Source organism: Sebastes umbrosus, chromosome 1 (assembly GCF_015220745.1).
Source record: "Sebastes umbrosus isolate fSebUmb1 chromosome 1, fSebUmb1.pri, whole genome shotgun sequence".
NCBI lineage: Eukaryota > Metazoa > Chordata > Actinopteri > Perciformes > Sebastidae > Sebastes > Sebastes umbrosus.
In genome coordinates, this window is record NC_051269.1 from 15,128,996 (window position 1) to 15,150,824 (window position 21,829).

Below are 21,829 nucleotides of genomic sequence, written 5' to 3' on the forward strand. Positions count from 1 at the left end.
ACTGATTACTCCCTCAGCTCCGCGCAGAACTACTCCTCCACAAATTAGCATCTCCAAACCGTAATTGCATTCATGAGAACTGCAGGAAAGAGAGCAGGTTTTCTATCACAACAAATGATATATGCAAAGCTTATGCGTGAAGCATAATGTATAGGCTGCTATAAGCATATAGGGTCTCAGTGTCTCGTATAGCATACATATGGCTCCATATGGTGAGAGATTAGTGGAGTTCAAAGTAATGTCTTTGGATGCTATTCAGAGACCAAAATGTAAATATTGTAATAGAAGTGCACTGAATAATATTTATGTTCTAGTTTGATATTTGTTTCAATGCTTCTCTTTAAAATATGGATGTAGTATTACTAGTAGTTCAACACATTCTAATCCTGACTCGTCACATACTGCTGCTTTGTCCCGCCCCTTGGCGTCACTTTAGGTTTAGGCAACAAAACCACTATAGTTAGGTTTAGGAGAAAACAACATGGTTGGGCTTAAAACTATTAAGTTTCTAAAGTGAAAAAAACATTGTGAACATGGACACAAACGAACAGCTGATTGTAATGTGAAAGTAAAACTTAACACATGGAACACAAACAGTGATCTCCTGAAAGTCTTGTGTTTGTTGGACCCATCCACCTCCCCTCCCACCGCCCTTACTGTACATTTTCGCTCTTTAAACTACTTCACCACAGTCACTCCCGGCGCACTTTCTCTGTGTGTTTACTGTTGCCGCAAATGGGTTTACATTGTGCGTCTTATACAGGTGCTAAAGGGTGCCTTGTGCGGCGGTATCAAACACCTACGGCCGTGACAAAGCCTTGGCTGAGTAATTCTACATAAATGAAGGATTTTAGTGTGGCTGTCTGGCACTGCTCAGGAGGCAGAAGTCAGTGCAAAAAAGGAAGTGGTTTTATTAACCAAACATCACAATGAAACAGAGGGGAGCAAAAGTCCCAGGAAAATTAACAAAGGGAAAATAAACTGAAGAATATAACTGAACTGACACAGCCTCACAGCAAGCTGCTGCCAACAACTCTCCCACAGTCAATGCCTGAGTGGCTTTATATACTAACCTTCCTGGCCCAACCCTAATTGGACTGAACCACTGCATGGGGGTTATCTAATTGGACTGAACCACTGCACGAGGGTTAGGTAAACCAACGAGGGAAATCCCCACTGAAAGCTGATCCGAACAGGAACATAGCAAACAATATTTAAAGGTGAGCAACTATTAAGACACTCTTCCCTCTATTAGATGAATGTTATGCTCCCCCACCCTTAACTAGTCTCTGAACACCCACACAGGTGTTTTCAGTTATTCTGGCTGATTAGACCTCTGCTCAGGTGGAAGGTATGTAGAGCTTTGAAGGGAATGGAAAATCTTCATCTACCAATAAGAATGATAAAAGTGCAATTTGTCCCGCCCTAACAGGTTTAACAAACTTAACAGGAGACTCAAGAAGATGTCACTCAATTATTCTATACACACCCACACAGTCCCGCGAAGAGGTCTAATCAGCCAGATTAACTGAAAACACCTGTGTGGGTGTTAGGGCTGCACGATTATGGCCTAAATGATAATCATGATTATTTTGATCAATATTGAGATCACGATTATTCATCGATTTCAGAAACAAAATATTTGATCGCACTTTCACATTTAGATAAACAGAGAACTGCTTTCACTTCCATGTTGTGTTCCTGCTAATGGAAAAATTAGGATCTTTTTTTTCGACGATATATATTGTGATATGAGAAAATATAGGAATTTTCACCCTACGCTACATTTTAAAGTTAAATGTATTTATCTGGTGCACCTTGAGAGCAAAATTCAGAGGATAGATCTATGAGGAGTCTAGGCTAGATCCTGCACACTTGTAAATAATTTAATCATAAACACAGTGGTCGTATAGATATGAACGGTGACGAGGGCAAAAAAGTCACACCCACAAAGTATGGTTAACAAGACGGGCCCCGTGTTTCAAGACGGGTTAGATGGGTTGCTGATATCATCTCCATATATACAGTATATTACTCTTATACTCTGGACTGCAGCCACAATATTCAGGAAAGTTTCTCACAGGCTGCCGCTGTATGGTACGGGTGCAGCAGCATGACCGCTCCCCAAAAGTGAAGCCAAAACATCTTGATCGCTAGCTGTTAATTTAGGAAGCTCTTGATTTGATACGCAGCAGAGTTTTCTGCGAGCGGAGCATTTTAAACGTCAATATCGTAGTCTATCATGTTCATTAGATTGTGGCAAGCCAGAAATCGTGATTGTGATTAATATTCGATTAATTGTGCAGCACAAGTGGGTGTACAGAGCCAACAGAGACTACTGGGCCCTCCTCTTCCTCTTCAGCCCAGATTACCAGTGACCACAATGACACTAAAATTCAACAATTAAAAAAACATCACCAAGGTTAATACACACTGCACCGACAAGCACATAAACCTGGTCAAGGAAACTTCTGATTAACTTAGAAGTAAATCAACTAATTGGTGGCTCCACCCTGTGACTAACTAGACACTGATGACAGTGATCGCTGAAGGACATGTGGAGCAGAGATCTCAGTGGAAATTACTTTTAAAAGAAAGAGCATATACGGTCAACAATATTATATGCATGTGCAAAGTGTTCAGGGTTTGAAGGTCAGAATATTGTACCTTCATCATAACTTACTTGATATTGACTGAGATATATCATAAAAAGATACAGAAATAGCTCCACTGGGCCTCTCTGGTAATATAATAAATTAGATGGTATGCATTTTATAATATAGGCTAGTTTTATATTTTCTGTCTGAGGCAATGTTCAGAAATGACCAGTCAGCTGCGTCCTTCGTGTATCTTAATGAAAGGAAAATCTGTTATATACAGTATAAATACATACAGGTGCATATCAAGCATAATGTTCACCATAAACAGAGGAGATGAGATTAAACAACAGTCAAAATATGGCTTGATATAGATGTGAAATATAAACACACTATATATTATATATAATGGTGGAATATTCCCCCGAGGTATTGGATTCATGTGTCATTTATCTTCATATTCATTTCACATTTTGGTCATGACCTTTACTGTGGAGACAGTGGTTGATTGGCCAGCGTTTCGCTCAGCAGTAGGGATATTTGTTACTGCTACAGAGGGCCACACACACTCTATGGTTTTAATAGATTGAGTATTGTAGGTTGTGTGATAGAAATGCATGATATATGAAATGTTTGAAATGGTACACGATGGATATATAATCAAAACACACTGTAACACTACAAAATGCTGGATATCCAGGTTTAAAGGGTGCAATACACGTTGTGAATGTGATATTTTGTCCAAATTAAGTTTATATTCAGGGTCATTTAGAAGCAAATAGATCAAGAAGAAAAAGCCAAAAAAGAAATTACATCTTTTAACCAGATGATCAGTGATCTTTAAAAAATGTTATAACCTCCCAAACCTTGATATTTCTAACTGGCTCTGAGGGGAGCTCCTCCAACATATAGGAGACCTTTTCAGGGCTCTGCTTCAACTTCACTGCAGAAAAAAAAGCAGCATATAAAGCGAACTCAGACATTTCTGAGTCAAATAGGCTGCCTGGCGAAGCTACCAAACCGTAGCAGAGGTTCATTTGTGCTGAGAACCGAGTGTCCATTAAATTGGTGCCTCACCTTGACACAGTCTGTTGAGCAGAGTAATTAAGCAAACTCTGCAGTTCAAACACGAGATTCTATCATGATGAATACCTCACTTGACATGGATAGATAAATAACGAGGGTTAATTCTAATTTTAGGCCGTTTTTGTGTGCTAAAAAATAGATAGAAAGGGATTTTGTTGCTGTCGACGTACTGTTTGTGTGTCTATGTGTTTCTGTGTCCTCACTATAAACAATATCTCTGCTGTTGAAATGGATCCACTACATCTGGAGGTCAGGCCTTATATTCAATCTTGAGCACATTGAAAAAAAAAATCCATTAGGGTTCATCTTTCCTGCATCAGCCATTCTATTGTGGTGCTGCAGTGAGATCTGTTTTCATCAGGCAGATTCAATACGTGAGCTGGGCAATGAAAAGAGTGCAATAGAGTTGGATGAAGAGAGGAGGGGTGAGGATGGAGAGAGAGGAGGGGGGAGGAACGCAAGAATAAATTGCAAAGAGGAAAGAGGTAACTCTTATTCAAAATGAGCATATACCTCCAATTTTCTGTACCTCCTGGATTTCATTATTAGATATTTTAGAGATAATTCAGTTGAGTGAAATAGGGTTATTCTATCTCAACAAAAGGCTGAGAGCTCCTGCTTTCTAAATGCGTGCCTACGTGATTCAAGTATGAGGACGTTTGAAAGTGCTCCATCGCAGGTGCAACAATATAAACATAAAATAAATAGGGCGATTATATAACGAAAAGGATTTAGAGTAGAGCAGTATTACAGCAGCGGTTGATCAGGGATAATGTTGGCGGTTAGACGGAATAGATAGTGTGTGTTTTGTTTGTGGTGTTAGGGTGAACGGTGGGTCTAAATGGTAGATTTAGATCTTTAGGCAGATTCAGCAGCGGTTTGTGGGTTCCGAACCAATGACAACTATCAAGGTTTTTATTCACATGCAAATTAAAGACTAGAGAGAGAGATATTAAATAATAAAATTAGTGTATTTCTATGTTTTTATTTCTTATCTGTGTCCCATTAAAAAAACAAAATCAACCGTGCGTTAGTCTGTCTCAAATACCTTCTGACTTCCCTGACCTAAGCCCATTTCTTCCTACTGAAGATGATCACAAATATATTTATATTTCCTAAATATTTCCTAGTTTCTAGCAAACTTTAGTCAAACAAGAATAAATACTGAATTTGTTGAGGACAATTTTCGGCTGCGGATTAATACACGTTTGATTTGCTCGTGAATATTTACAGCAGCAAGATGTTGAATTTGGATGTGACACTGCCCATGTTCATGGTAATGAAGGAGCATGTTAGCCAGTGCAGCAGTGGGGCTCATCGATGTGTTGTTATTAGTTAAACAACAATGGAGGTCACATGTGACAGATACGGAAGTTGTAATTCCACATTTGGCCACTATAGAACATTTTCTTCAAAGACAGACGCTCTTCCTGGGGGCTTGGTCTGAAGGAGCTAACAGTGTTAACCTGAGGGGGAACCGGAGGGTGGGTGTTATGCTTCCGTGACGACGCCGTCAGTCTGGACAGCGTTATTAGCTGTAACAGCCGTATGAGAGCAGTGCAGAGCGGCTGTCATTAGCTAGCCAGTGGGGCACGCACACATTCAAGAACATGCACTAAAAGCACGCACGGCTATGTCAACAAAGCACGTAGAACCTCGAATTACAACACACACAGAGAGAGCGACTTCATTCTCTACTCAGGTAGACATTACTCCTCTATATCTTTACATAGCAAATAGTTATTTGCTGCTTTATTAATGCTTTGGATATTGTATAGAGAACCTGTAAAGGTATCATCAACAGGACCGTCAGGAGTTGATGGAAGCTAACTTTCCCATCTAACCACCTCTGCTGACTCTCAAAACCTGAAAGACATAATTGACTGTACTTTGCTAATTGTGCAAAGAGGCCCATTTTCAATTCATAACTTCCTTTTCTTTTCTTTTTTTGCTGATGCTTATTGTGTTGCGGTCTGAAGCCCCTCCTGGCCAAACCTGATATCTTTCAGAGAGCTCTTTTCTCTGATGCTCTGATGCACTTGGCAGGGCCTCTCTCTCTCTCTGTTAATGCCCCCACTGTCATAGCATCTACAAGTTCCAAAACACATTAGACATTTAATAGCCATGCTCAGGTTGCATTGATCTTATCAATACAGCCCAGAAAGATACACATCTCTGCTGCTGCTGCTGCTGCTGCTGCTGCTAGTGAATCATTTCTGGACTCACAAGTGAAGTGGCCTTGTTGTTGTTGTCTGCCGTGTCTTTATTTACACCTAAACTTGCCTAAAGCAAAACCATTTTATTATTGGCTGGATATTAGCTTCACACCTGCGCTGTGACATCTGCAATCTCTTTGAACAGAAAAGGCTCGATATTCAATTATGCCGTATTTAAAATGCTCCTCAAATTCATATGACCTGCTGCATGCCTGCGACTGGAATAAATTATCTTTGATTAAGTTTTTTTTCATGTTCCTCAATGATGCATGCAATATTAGCCATCATCAAACTGGCTCGAGTGCGATGTTTTGAATATGTAACAGATGATGAATGTATAATCAGGCAGAGGATGTTATGCGTATGTATTAGCAGGACGAGCTATATGCAGCGCCATCAAACTCCCAGGTATTATCTCATTTGTTATTTTCCAGAACACAAGATGTGAATCCGCCTGAATGAGGGTCAGTTCGTCTGTAATGAGGGTGGTCTGCCGTCTGCATTCATATTCAAATTCATACTCTTAATTTCTTTTGTTACCAGCGTTTAAATGTAAGAATTTCCTCACAAGGCTCTTTATCCTCAGTTGTCGAGGTTAATTATCAAGTGTTAATCCCACCCTGATTGTCATGTTGAGTTGGGTGGATGCCTGTGTGTGTTTTCTTTCTTTTCTTTTCTCGCGAGGCATTAAGTGCTCCTGGCAGGTGCTCGCTCTCCAAGACTGCGTGAATGAAATATGAGCTGCGATGTCAACTGAACTTGTCACAGACAAGCTGGGATGAATTAATGATAAGAGAGCAGAGGTGTGTTTTAATGTGTTCCCTCTCTGATGGAGGGTCTCGGCAAACGTATTATCGCGTACTGTACACCTGCTGGTTTTTGTATAAACATGGAGCGGAGAAAAAAAGGGTGGATTAGAGATAAGGTGATGCATTTATTGAGGAAATCTTGCTAATTCTGAAATGGTGCACGTCACCTCGACTGTTATCGAGTGACTTTTTCAGAAATATTGTAATTAAATGTGTTTAGACTTTTCCAATATGGACTTTAAATTTGTCTTACCTTTGGCTTTAAAGACTTCCTGCTCTTTGAGGCTTTGCCTCGTTCTCGACTTTTCATTCAGATGAAGAAAACCTATTTCTCCTTTGAAAGACCTTCATTTTCAGTCATTTTTTAAAGGGATTAGAGCGTCTGCGGAAAATGATGGAATGTCTGTCGCTTTCCACCACAGTTCAACAAGCCCGTGCGGTGATAGAATGAGTCTTGTATTAGTTATTCCAATGTTGATTCAGGCATAGATGATTTTGAATGATCAATGCCCGCAGCGGAACAAAAATATAACTCGCTTGTTTGATGGCCTCTTGAAATCTGCAGGGGGAAAAAAAAAAAAATAGGGCTGTTCTTTTAAACTGCTTTTTCACTTTTTTGTGATTATTTATTTTCAAATTGTCCCTTAGGCTAATGTTCCATTTGGCATTTCACACCTCCCTCTCCCATAAATGAACCATCACAGCCATAAATCACTGGACAAACAGAGACTTGTGCAAACCCTGAAAGGTTCAGAGATTTATGTAACACATTCATGTTTTCCACTTCCTCATTTTAGTACTCCACTGGTAAAGCCTAGCTAATAAAAGGTCCTATTAATATTTCCTGTTGCTTAGCAACGGCAGGCAGCAAGTAATAGCATTCTGTGGAAAAATAGATGACCGATAAGGAAAAATTCAATTCTTTTCTCATCTCCTGGGAGAAAGTGCCTTATTTCTCCGGCAATGTGATATGAAACTGTAGTTGTATATTAAGAAATATCTTAAAAGAAATATAGGTTATTTTTCCAATTTCATCATTTTTTATTGCAACGGCAGCTCATCTATTTTCTCCACCCTCATAAAGTCAATTAACCTATCGGATTAAGCTAATCAGAGGATAAGGTGCCGACTTAATTTCTTTCTTTTTAATCAGAAATTCTAAAGAGATGGTGTTAAATAACACACGCCGCACTTTAAAAGGATCAGTTCTGTGAGACAAATTGCATTTCATTTATATTGCAGGTATAATTTAAACTTGTTTTGTACAAACAGGCCAGCTTCTACAGTATGCAAAATCTCTTCTAATAATGCCGCCTATCAGCGGGATCAATGGAAGAGGATCTCCACAGTGACAAGCTTCAATTTAGATAATTCATCACATCGTATTTCAAAAACAACCAAAGATGTGTTATCACACATGTTGCCGTCGTCCTCCTCCATACTGTCGATGTGATCAACAGTGGCATTCAAGCAAAGAGAGCAGAAGCTGAAGAAACAAAGGCAGATTCAGCTGCAGCAGATAGCCGGTGTTATGAAGCAGATACATAGATAAGGGATTTCATATTACACTTAGCCACGGGCCCCTGCTGAGGCTTATCACGCCATGAAATCGTGTCCATATTGCACTGTGCCCTATCTCAACCATCCATCAGCTCATTCTGCTCCTCACCACCAGGAATATTCTGCCCTGGTGTCAGCCGGCGGAGAGCCGTCCCATGTCATCTCTCACTCAGGGACGTCTCCCCCCGCTGTGCCGCCACCAGCCACCAGTTCAACACAACACTACCACTCTGTCTGCTAATGTGCACGAGAGTGGCTCGAGCCAGGGTGATTAAAACACTCGGTGTATTCATGTAACACAGTTCGTTTACTGTAGTGCGCTGTGTGTTACTGTAATCCAGCACCAAGAGAAACAAGCTACAGGCAGAATTCATGGGTAGCATTCATCCATGATGGTGCCAAATCAAAAATGTTTCTAGGAATTATTAGATGATTGTCACAGTTTACATTTGATATCAGAATAGAGAGAAATGTTGGGCCAAAATCTCACCAAAGACACAAAATAAGCTTTGCTGTGTCTCAGTATTTACAGCATTTACAGGACTTAAGGCTCCTTGTTTTTAATAATTGGGAATTGTGTGTCTGTTTTGATTATTAAAAAACAGGTGAGCATTGAAAAAATAATAATAGTAGGGCTGTCAAAGTTAACCAATAATAATGCTTTGACGCAAATTAGTTTACAGCTTTTAGGTTGTAGTGGGCTCAGAGTGAAGATATTGGCATCATATGAAACTAGAAAAACCTAAAGAATCCATTGGTACCATCCATGTCATACTAGCTTGTCACAAAGGAAAACATGGCATAAAGGGCTCCCTTGACCTCCGACCTCAAGATATGTGAGGATACGGTTCTATGGGTACCCACGAGTCTCCCCTTTACAGACATGCCCACTTTATGATAATCACATGCAGTTTGGGGCAAGTCATAGTCAAGTCAGCACACTGACACACTGACAGCTGTTGTTGCCTGTTGGGCTGCAGTTTGCCATGTTATGATTTGTCATTGTTTTGTGTTGTTAATTTCCAATATTAATATATACATAAGTTTGCATAAAGAAAGCATATTTGCCCACTCCCATGTTGAAACGACACTTGACAAATCTCCCTGTTTGGTACATTTTGAACAGATAAAAAAATGGATTCACTATGGACAATCATGCGAGTAATCACAATTAAATATTTTAATCGATTGACAGCCCTGAATAATAGTAATCCAAAAATCTGGTTGTAAATCAGAGTTTTAAAATGCAGTTTGTAGTACAGTTTGTTTTTTGTATTATTTTTACTCACTAAGAGCAACTCTTAGTAGCAAACCGGTGGCTCATTTGTGTTGTTATGCCTCTGTGCCGGTGACAGACGTGGCCTGAGGCATGATGTTTTCGGTTTTTCCATCCATATGTTTGTACGCGATATCTCAGGAATGCCTGTGGAGAATTTCGTCAAATTTGGCACCAACATCCACTTGGACTCATGGATGAACTGATTAGAATTTGGTGGTCAAAGGTCAAAGGTCACTTTGACCTCACAAAACACGTTTTTGGCCATAACTCAAGAATTCATATGCTAAATATGACTATTTCACACAAATGTCATAGATGTAAACTGCAACGTGACAGGTTGGTGGAGGAATTCAACCGCAAGGTGGTAATTCTCTTTCCATTTCTTTTTTTTTTACCAGAACTATTTTCTGAGCTGTCTTTGTAGTAAAAAAAACTTTACTTGACCGTAAACTTTAGTGATCGGTGTTGTCTTGTTGTAGGAAATACAGTATTTGGATGTGTGGGGACATTTAATCTGGGCGAGAACCTGTTTAATGTGATTCTTTTATAAAATACGTAATTTCTTTTGGTGAAAATCAGTAAAAACAGAAACAATACTGTATTGAACCGTGTGATCACGTGTACCGTAACGATAGCAATGAGTTCATTTGTTTGGTAATCCACTGTCTGCAGCATTAGTTATAGTTCAAAGCTGGAGAATAAGGTGAAGCTGGCTTCTGTCAGAGTTGTGCGAAATTTCTCTGTGAGAGGATTTTACACACATGACAATCACCTCACCCCATGACCTGCACATACAGAGTACTGTATGCACCCATATACTTTTCATGTGTGTGCTCTTTCTTGTTTTGTGTTCATTATTTCTGCATCTACATTTCTTTTTTTTGTTGTTGTGCGAGCGCAGGCACGCCTACGCACACACACACACACACACACACACACACACACACACGCGCACACACACACACAACGTGTGTTTGACATGGCAGCCAGGAGTCTCATTAGTGGGAGCAGAGGAGCCTTGCCTTCTGCTATCAGGAGTGTGTGTGTCCCTACCGCTCCTCACAACCGTCTCCTACATGTCATGTCAGGCAAGGCTCTGATTCTCTGACGCCGTGCTTTGTGAGGTGAGCTCGGGGAGAGACACGCCCGGGCTGAGAGGTGGCGAGACAGGGGGGAGAAAGAGACAGTGAGAGAGAACAAGAGAGAGAGAGAGAATAAAGACTGAGGAACAAGAGAGAGAACTGGGGGGGAGAGAGAGAAAATAAAAGCAAAGGAGGTTCTGACATTAGCAGTAATGAGGAACATGGAGGATGGTGCCGGGGGGGACATCATGACATTACTATCTGCAAATCAACCACTGCCTTGTTGCTGCCACAGATTCACTCTGAGAGGCGTTCAGGGTGGTACGGTACCTTTCAAACCAACAGTCAATCACAACCGTCAGCCTCTTTGTGCAAACGCTTCCGGCTATACTTCAGATTTAATAATTAATAATAATAATAATAATAATACCCACAGGCATTAAGTACTTTCCACACAAAGGGAAATACAATAATAACATAAAGGGTTGTAAAGTATAAGTTGACATTTTTACCATTTACTTTTGCAACATATTCTCATATTATGGTTTGTATGATATCTTACGAAAAGTTATTCCCTCATTTTCCGTGCGTTTTGCTAAGAATGTCCAGCGACACATGACACAAATGTCAATTTCTGCTCCAGTCTTTTCAAAAAATAAACTTCCATCTTCACAGGAAACATGGTTAGGTTTAGGCAACAAAACTACTTAGGTAACAAAACTACTTAATTAGGTTTAGGGAACAAAACTACTTAGATTTAAGCAACAAAACTACTAAGGTAACAAAACTACTTAGTTTTAAGTAACAAAATTACTTGGTTAAGTTTGGGCAACAAAACTTCTTGGTTAGGTTTATACAACTAAAGTACTTAGGTTTAGGTAACAAAACCACAAAGATTGTGGTTTGGGTTAAAATAACTCTTGAAGTGGCGTTACTTAAGTACGGAAGTTAAGTGACAAATAAATCAACGTTTACTTCTGGTTTCACACGGGGTATGAACACCGGTCTCTTGGGAAAAAGCCCCGTGTGTTTTGACCCACCCATCCCAACGTGCTCCTTATGAGGTGTTGCATACTAGTCATAGTTATAGCTACGAGCAGTGTTGAGAGCAGCCTGACTTTTGTTATAACTTTACTTCTGTTTGTTATTTTTATTTAAGCATTTATCTGTATGACACAACTTAAAAAGTCATTCCTGGGTATTTTATGAAAATATCAAACGTGTTGGCCCGGACTCTGTTTGGCTTTGAGAGATACAGTGGCTGCTTAAGACGTTCTTGGAAATTGCTTTTTCTCTCTTTTCAAGTTTGTGTTGAAACTCGTAATTATTTCCTTATGCAGTTTTCTTCTTTTTTTTTTCGAGGTATTGCTGTTTTTCTGCCAGATTAATTACTTGATCACAGTTCAGCACAGGAGGTGCAAGAGCAAGTATTTCACATTTTTCCTTTTGACTAGCATGTAATTGGAACGATTGAAAGTGACCTTACAGTGTCTTGTTTTGGCAACATGGAGCGACTGCCAAGCTGTTAAATAAAACGAGGATTTTAATAATGTGTTGCTAAATGCGGTTGGCTGGTATACACCTGGATCACAGCATCACATAACAGCTGAATCAAAAATCTCCTTGTCTTATTGAATGATACCTTATAAGTTGACTACTTTTTAAAGATACATCCAATTAAGCTTCGACAAATTCTCAAAACACTTCTTGTGTTTCTTCTTCTTAAACGTCCCGGCATCTGCTGCCATCATATCTCCTTACTTACTTAGCATCTGTCTGATGTCACAAGAAGGCAGAAGCAGCGTTTTGCCTTTTGCTTTCATACTTAAGTAGCGTATGATTCATAAATCCAATCTCTTATTAATTCTCCTCAGCTTGTGTAAATGACCCTCCTGGGTCTATGTAAGCTTGATAAACCGAAGACATGGATGAAGGGAGAGAAGAAGAAGAAGAAGAGAGAGAGAGGGAGGGAGGGATGGAGGCTCTTTGAGGAACAGAGTTGTTAGTGCTTTGCCCTCGGGGTGAATGAGAAGTAGCTTTGAGGCCCAGGGTTGGCTCCCCCACCTAAAGGCGTGTTTACCGCCGTGTTGCGCGGCGGCTGCGCTTTTGAAGGATCAGTCTTGAACGCGCCTCTAATTAAAGCTGTCATGGCTGGGTGCCTGCAGGGATAATGTTCTATTATTATAGTCATTTGTTTCAATTAAACGCTGGGTGATTTTACAATAGCAGCCGTGAACCTGTGTGAGTGAGCCATCACTCTAAACAAGATGGCTCCAGTCAAGCAGGGAGCGAGGAAGGGGAAAGTCTCAGGACTCTGATCACTGTGTGTTCAAACAGGGCGGGGCGGGACAGGAAGTGTGATAGCGCAGATTAAAGCAGTTCAGCAGGTGACGTCTCTTTAAAAATCCAAATACTAAAAGATAAAAAGCTTTATCGTCAGCAAACATATTTCACCTTTCATTTACATTTTAAAAGTAAGTGAACTAAAAGTGAAATGACTCCGCACTTAATTAAAAAACTGACGGGATTTATTTATTTATTTATTTATTAGATGATGATAAAAGTTGAAGCACAACATTTATTGATTCTTTAGCATCAAGAGACTGGCTTATTATGATGCCGGGGCAATAAAACCTTGCATAGCAATCAAGCAGCTAATTTAAATGATGAAACAGATGCCACTCTGGTATAATCATCGTGAGGACAGAGCAAGGTTAGCTGCTTTGGTCTCCTCTTTCTCCTTGTATCGCTGCTGTACGGGGCTCTCTTCTCCCCTTTTTTCTCATCTCTGTGCTGGTGGTCAAATCCCCTTAGCTAAATCAAATGGTGCAGGCAATTGGAGCGGCCGTGAAACCATTTCAAAGGTAAGGTCAGCAGGAGCAGGAGAACAATGGCTTTGTGATATTCCATCTCACACACAATGTGCTGCACATAATTGGAAAGCCTTTGTTATTTGACTCCCATTTGACTATGATGTACAAGATGTGAATACAAACACGACAGGCGCAACGATGGCAGAGGAACACGTTTCACACCGAGTTTCCTGGCTTTACATCACAGTTTAGGTCTGCCTGGTTGCTCATCACCGAAAAGCAATATCTAACTGTCCCCTTGCTAACTTTGGAGATGGATTTTACTACTTAGGTCATGTGTGTTTCTTTTTTCCTCTTTTGTGTCTTTCTGCATCTCCCTCTCTCTCTGTGTTCCAACGTCCTCTTTTTCCTTTCCTCTTACTTTTCCTCCTCTCCATTTATGAGACACTCTGATCTCCTGGGGCTTTACAACAAACAACTAAATTGCTGGAGGTTAAGCACAGCTACGACAATACCCAAGAGAACTCAGAATCCAACTTTATGAATAATCTAAATATAGATAAATATGAATTTCAGGGCACTGCATTGCTCAAGTTGGCAGTTGGTGGTTTATAGTTTTACCACGAAATATAGCAGAACGACGATGAGCAAAGTGTTCAATGAACATAAGACTACTTGCAATGCTATGTCTGCTATGTCTATAAGAAGTGGACGTGGTCAACCGTGACGTCACCGATTGGTTTGTGGAGTGCTGTTTTGAAGCCTTGAGTTCTGCATTTTGTCCGTCGCCATCTTGTTTTTTGCAACCAGAAGTGACACGAGAGGGTGGAGCTAAGTACCACACAACGATGAATACAAAATTTTTAGGGGCCATTCACATGGCATGTCTAAAAAAACGTGTGGAAAACGCCAGCCGTGCTACTCTCAACCTTTTATCCAAGGTGCTTTGGAGGTTGCGCTACTGTCGCGCTTGTCCTTAATAGGCAACCAAAACCTGCGTGATGTAACGATGATGATGAAGTTGCAGTAATTTAGCAGTAAAAGCCTCACTGACATGATTAAACTAAACAAAGTCAAAACGAAAAAAAACAACAAAAGATAGGCTATATGGACTTACAGCACCATAAATCCCTCACAGTAGCCTTACTGCTCGATTTGTCGGTTTGGTTCAGCTTTCAACCGGATGTTGTGACGTTCTTGGACGGAAAGGGTGAAGCAAGTAAAATAGTCCGTGGGACTGATTGTAAAGATGTGGGTAGCCCTGAACTAATGATTAACTTCTCCTCCTTACATTTACCATAGACTGATATTTACAGAATAAATGGAAAATATCTGCTGGCTTTGATTGGTCATTCCTCGTCACATGACATACAGTGTGCTCTGCAGTTTTCCAGAAGTTGAACTATTTTTATCTCGGGGGTGCAGCCGTCGCACCCTGAAAAATAGGTGCTTGGGAACGATTGCGCGCCGCAATGGTGTTGCTCTCGCGACATTGACAGCAATGGATTTGAGGGCAAAAAACGCATCATTTGAACACGACCAAAATGTTACAGTTAACTCTCATGAACTGAAAACACACTGTGAAAATGTTAAAGTTCAAAGATGAAAATGCAGATAACTCCCAGATCGGACAACACCGTGTTAGCGACCAGTCAATCACAAGGTATATAGTTACGCCCTAAAGCATACCCTGCTTTATGGTCTATTTAACTCTAAACGGGACCATAATTTACTAAATGAACATCATGCTGTATTTAAAAAGGCTTGAAACTAGCGATTGAAACCATAAACTCATGTTTACAATGTTTACTGAGGTAATAAATCAAGTGAGAAGTAGGCTCATTTTCTCATAGACTTCTATACAATCAGACTTCTTTTTGCAACCAGAGGAGTCGCCCCCTGCTGGCTGTTAGAAAGAATGCAAGTTTAAGGCACTTCAGCATTGGCTTCACTTTTCAGACCCGGAGGTTGCCACCTGGATTTACCCTACTCAAAAAATAACATCATAACACAATTTTCATGCTGCGTCACAGACCATTATCCAGAAAAGAAATCAGTATGCTATCTTTATCAAGTCAGCATGTGTGAAATACTAAAAGCAGAGAGCAGTGACCAACCAAGTCCTGTTACTCACTGTACTCACTGTGCACTCCTACCTCTCCCCCCCCCCCCCATTTGGATGATACCATTAGGAATTAGCATACAGTACCTATGGCAACCGGCAACCTTTGTCAGATTAGATTCTTTCATAATATTTGTACAGCCGTCTGCCGCTCGCTTTATTTAGCTCGGGCTTGATGGCGCTATGTGATAACTTCTTGCTCTTTCTGTCTCACGCAGGTGAAAGCACCAACTAAAAGCACCCGGAGACATTTTGTAAAAACTGACATAGGAGTGACTATTAGAAGTGCATTATCACAGTAGGAGTGTTTGGAGTAATGAGCACCAGTCCTTTAGGTGTTACACTGTATATAGCATATGCTTTTAGTAACTGTAATGAGGTAATGCACACTTAGGAATCAGTGTCTTGCATTGAGATGTCTTTGCTTTTACAGTAGCTGTACCAGTTTCTTTCACTGAAATACAATAATTAATTTGTTTCTGTATTTTCTGGTGACTTACTGCTTCATTAGTTAGGACAGGGCACTCAGCTCTAATGAGAATTGAGTCAATGCTATGAAATATGAGAGTGAAGATAAAGAATGACAGATGAAATGTGTGCTGGGTTCACAATAAAATCAAGAAATACAGAGATTTATGATTTATGAAATGTACTTTGACTCATATCTGGAGTAAGACACTCCAATCAACAAGAGTAAGGTGAATTGGTGTGTAACATATTGTTACAATTTTGGAAAACACTGTGTGTCTCAAATTAACCCCTTAAAATAAGAACTTAAAAATAGATTTATATACGTCTGTGAGAGCCTGAGTGACCCTTTTCTGTTTCTACTGTTACGAGGCCGACACCCAGTACCCACAACGCCGCGGTGAACTTCTTCTGCACTGCATGTCTCCTTCTTGTTTATATTAAACATGGTGTGGCTCAGATTAAAGGGTGACAATTTTGCCTGGAGGCTGTTGCTATGGAAATGCGTCTGCTATAGCTATGATAGGCCATTCATGTTTGATTAATTGGTTTTTCAATGCTTCTTGGTTTGTGAGGACCCTTAAAGAGCAAGTCCATGGAAAATGGAAAATTAATGGATTTCTATTTCCTTCTCTTTCCCCTTTCTTCCTCTTTTTTCCCCCTCCCTGTCTTACTACTTATTTTGCTGAAGCTATTTCCTCATGTTTTAAGAAATGTAGTGGATGGTGTTTTGAATTATGATTGGAAGTTGGAGATTGCCGTGGATGGGGGAGGAGGTTAGAGCTTGGTTATTTGAAATGCAAAAGGAATGTCTTTGTTCATGACTGCCTTTTGTGTGCAGCTGCTGAGGCAAACACAGAATCTAATGTCGTGTGAATATTATGAGTTTTCAAAGCAGGCCAGAGCCTTGTACAACATCACTTTGTTGTGCATTTTTATTCCAGCAATCTACTGGGACCAATTATGATTAGAGAGCCGAGCCTTCATCTTTGAACCTCTACTCGTGTTTATCAGGACCTCGTATGCTCGGGCCTTTTCAATTTGATCTTTTTAGCACTTTGCTAATGTGTAATGTATTATTTAACTCATAAATGTTTAAACGGGCTAACAAATGCAAGTTCATCACTTTCTGATCTGTAAATTGCCAAACATTCTCATTTATGCCTACATTAAAAGCATCCTTTGGTCCGTGCTCATGTTCTGTCCTGATGAATCTTGAAGAAAAGCTTTTCATGTAGTTATTACTGAAGATCTTTTAAGACGGCTAAGAGCAGAACTTTCTGAGATTTTGATTCTGTAATCACTCTGAAGGGCGTTCTCCACGTGGGGGTCATTCTCCAGCTGCGAGCACCATTTTTGTTTCTATTTGTGGTTGAAAAAGGTGTTGTTTAACATGGCAGTAAGTGATGTGTTTCTCTTTCATGGCGCACAGTAAGCATAATATATCTGCAGGGGGTTGATAGGGTTGTTATCAATGCCATTGATGCGGCGATTGCTTTGCAAGGTGCTGAGATTTTCTTCATTTTCAGAAGCAGGAACTGAAGTCTTTGAAACATCAACCAGGTGTGTCTTAAGAGCCCTGGAGGGCCTGCACTTGTTGCACTTTCAAGTGATTGCCTATAGATGTAAATAGAAGTCAATAGGACTTATGGATTGTACCTTTAGCTGTAATAGAGAACTCCCTTGAAAAAAGAGATCATTTTGAGTTAAGTGCTTGTGTGTTACATGGCTGAATGTTGAAGTAATGCAACATTTGGCTTGAGGATCCCGTTTCCCTGATAACTCAAAGGTGTGGAAAACTTTGACTTTAATTCAATGGGGGAGAAAAACTTCTTTATTAAAGGTAGAGTTGGTAGTGCTGTTCAAATACGTTATGCATTTTGTTGAAATTCTCATTACATCCTGACAGCAATCAATATATCAATCTCTCGATGACGATGACCTGGCTATCTACCTGCGCGCACTCTGCCCGTGCACTCATCACCGGAGTGTTCCACAAGCTGCTAGCTTGACAGCTGTGAGTACTAGCAATGGCCATGTTCGTTGTTTACTTTGATTATTAGAATTTTGGGGGAGTGGCTTTGGAGGGAGGCCTGTCGGTGTTGCTGACTTGGAGACTTTCTCGCTAGATTTAGGGACTTGTGGAGCTGGCAACATTGGGTTGGGTTTTTAGGTTGAATCATTTTTTAAATCTAGTGTACTGTTGCTAGTTTCTCAGCATTACCCACATTACCTTTAAAGTTCAAAGTAATTTTTTTTACATAGAAAAACCTGCGATAATGTTTTTGGCCACTTGTACAGCAGAACACAACACGGTCATATTATCACCTTTAATGGCGAGCTTGTTAGCAAACAGTTGCTCATTTTTCACATCTAGCAAGTACAACAACATTAGCATTCATTTGGAGTCGTGTCTCTGGCCATCTGATGAATTTAAGTCCCATATTCACTCTCGTTTAGGCTCTGTTTTTGGTCTCCACCCAGTCCTGAGGAAAAATCACTGGCTCTTTAGCTGCTAAATGCTCCAATATGTTCACCAGCTATTCGCTAACTGTTCCTGACTGTGCGCAACCTGCTCAGCGCCAAATGGCAGTGAACTTCTAGAGCATTTTTGCTGAAAACATCTGCCTTCTGTGGACTGTGTGACTCCACTGTGAACCAAAATAGTGAGTTTAAAAGACACTAAAACGCTACGTATAGCTGAGGGGAGTCTCTGTGGCTTATATAATACTGTATATAAAATACTGCTTATAGCTGCTTTAAGCTCATTTAATTTTGTTTACTTAGTATTTTGACAATGATTTCAAAATAATTTTTACTTTAAAATAATCCAATCTTTTCAAGGGTGTGTTTGGTTGACAGCTGTCTAAGCCTATCACAGCGAGCCCTGTTGACTGCTGCTCTCATCAGATCCCATCCAGCTACAACTCATTGAAAATCTAGATTTTCTGGCTCCGACTGACAAATATGGCAGCAGGCCATAAACCCACAGGCTACCATGCTTCAGAAAACTATGGGGGATGTCACAGATGCTATATTCATGCTTTTCTGGTCTGGTTAGTTAAGAATGGATGGTATTAGCTTTTAGGGAGCAAATTAGATGTCTTCTTTAATGTCTGAGTGAGTTGTCTAGTTTGGTTGGGATTGAGAGAGTATATGTATGTATAAGTAATATGTTTTTAATTTTTTCGAGAGATATTTAGCTTATTAATCGCCTTGCTCCTAGTATTCAAAATGTGGCCCTGAAGTCAGGTACCAAAACCATAACATAGATACACTTGGCCTCAAACCTGCAAACCTGAAAATAGTGCCTGTTACTGTCTTGAGAGAAGACAGTTGAAAAAGAAAAGAGAAGCTTTCTCACCACCAGCCCCAGTTTAACTATGAGACCTAGAAGAGGGTTTTTGTCTGTAGTTTCTTCCAACAGACATGTTTCCCTCATTACAACACATCTAAAAAGTTTTTTTTTTGGTCTTTTTTTTTAGATTTTGTCCAACACATATTCATATTTTCTCAAATTTGAAAATGTCATCTCCACTTCTAAGTCTTTGCATATTTGGCTAATTGGCAAACATTTGATCACCCTGAGTAGAGGAGAAGATAGTAAAGCTGGTGTTCTTCTCTCACCCCAGATGCAGGAGATGGCTTTGCACCACCACCAACAGCAACACCAACACCATCACCACCATCACCCAGACGGCGCTCATTATGACCACGCCCGTACCCACTCCCTGATAAACAGCTCACCTCCGATACTGCCCAACCCCATGAGCGCACTGACCCAGCTAAACCCTCAGGTCAGCAGGAGTGCACTGCCTCATGGTTCCCCCTCACCTCCCGGGAGTAAATCGGCCACGCCCTCCCCTTCGAGCTCCAATCAGGAGGAGGAGACTGATCCTCATTCGAAGGTACTGATGTAGCAACGCTTGTCTGGCTTGTAGTAGTGGAGTAGGAGGCGGCGGCTTGGTGGTGCTTCTCAGAGATGGTTCGCATGCTGACTGTAGTACTGGGGGTAGCCTTGCTTGTGCTTTTTATTGGGTTTGGTGGAAAACTTGCATGGTTGCAAAATGTTGCTGTTGAGGGGAACTGAAACCATGATCTTTAAATTTGTGTTTTTAATGGTGTGGTGGAGTCTGGTGTCACATTTGAAAAAAAAATACTTGAAATATTTACTTCATGATTGCATTAAGTGTAGAAACTAGGACTGGGAATGATCTTATATCATATATAACAATATCATATATCCAGATATAGGTCATTTTATATCTCGATAACAATATATATCACGATATAGCACATTTTCAGAAAGTAGAGTATTTTCTCATCTTAAGAACTTGAGTACAAAATGAACATAACAGTTTGAGGTGAAATTATAGAGAAAAAGTAAATAAATATAGGTCTAGTCTATATTGTGATAGAAAAATATACATAATTGACTTTCTTATTACACCGCTTTGTTGAATACTTGTGTCTGATTGGTCAGTCACAGCGTTCTACGGTATGTTATTTCTTTATAGCAGACCGTTGCTATGGACGCAGTTCTGATGTCGGACTCTGGCAGACCGTTTTTGTGTCAAATTATTGATTTCTTAGTTAAGTAACCGTGTAATAAGCAGGGTAATGTACAGCTAGCGGGTCATTGTTGTGAAATAAACCCCTTCAGGGTGATGCAAGACCCCTCTGCTTCGCGTCAGGGTTTATTTCACAACAATGACTGCTGTACATTATCCCTTATATAGTTTTGAAGATATATATCGTAATTTCGCCCAGCCCAGGTAGAAACCATCTTGACTTTTTTTTTTTGTTATTAAAATTACACAAATTTCCCCAAATCTGTTTCACACTTAAAAGCAACACAACCTTTTTTTGGTCCTTTTGTGCACAACAATTTCGCCCTTGGCCATATTTCTTTTCCAATCCCACAGCTGCGAATAGCTGACAATCCATTACCACCGTGGCATGTTTGTTGGCAAACTCTTACACACACATATGACATGAAACCTTTTTCCCCCAGAAGTAATTTTAGATATATTGTACATTTTCTTTCTAAAGTAAAGAGACCTCCTTTATTTACAGATTTGATGGATATTTGAATGGATTGATCATCAGCAACACAGATACAAGGTGTTGGCAATTCTATCTTATTTTGTCACTGAAGTTATAAACAAACTGGTTTTGAAAGCTACCACTCCTTCATTTGAATCACTCATTCATTTAAATGAGAAGAGAAGGACACTTGTTTACATTCGTTTGGTTTATGTAAATCTGAAAAACTGCTTTCATAAATTGCCCACCGAACCAATGTCTCTGTGGATTTGCTTGGTTTCTATCAGGGGGAATGTGAATGAGTGTATAATTGAATCTGCCACATCCACAGTGTTTCAGATTCATCGGTGTATTTAAATGCTAGCTCGCAGTGATACAGTATAAGAAGAAGGGGATCCTTTGGTTAAAGAAAATATATTTCCCTGCATATACATCTCTGCTGTGCTCCTCACTGTGTGTGTGAATAAAAATGATTACCATCTCTCCTATCAGTAAGTAATTCCATTTGCTCTCTCCAATTCACTCGGAGACCACATCAAAGCCAGCGCAGATACAGCAGGCGATTTAAAATTCCTTTCACCCCCGTAGCATGAAAAGTCAGAATTTATGACTTGCTGAACAACTGAAAAATAAAGATTTGAAAAGGTTTGATAAATTCAACTAACAGATGTTATTTTTTGACAAAGTAAGGAAGAAAAAAAATGCCGTCAACCAGCGGCAGTGTTACTGTCAGTGAAACATTGCTGCAGTA

General features: G+C 40.1%; 1 protein-coding gene across 9 annotated transcripts in view; it reads left to right on the top strand.

Moving 5' to 3' along the window:
- tox2 (TOX high mobility group box family member 2) overlaps positions 1 to 21,829 on the top strand; it is a 137,666-nt gene that overhangs the window by 100,049 nt on the left and 15,788 nt on the right. For 5 of the 9 annotated variants that reach the window (XM_037769762.1, XM_037769747.1, XM_037769721.1 and 2 more), the window contains 2 exons: positions 17,942 to 18,049; positions 19,665 to 19,940. The exons of 2 other annotated variants lie outside the window; for them this stretch is intronic. In XM_037769762.1, coding sequence (XP_037625690.1) covers positions 17,942 to 18,049; positions 19,665 to 19,940 — 384 coding nt within the window. The remainder of the gene's footprint in view (positions 1 to 17,941; positions 18,050 to 19,664; positions 19,941 to 21,829) is intronic. 2 more of the 9 variants (XM_037769740.1, XM_037769731.1) reach the window with 1 other exon arrangement.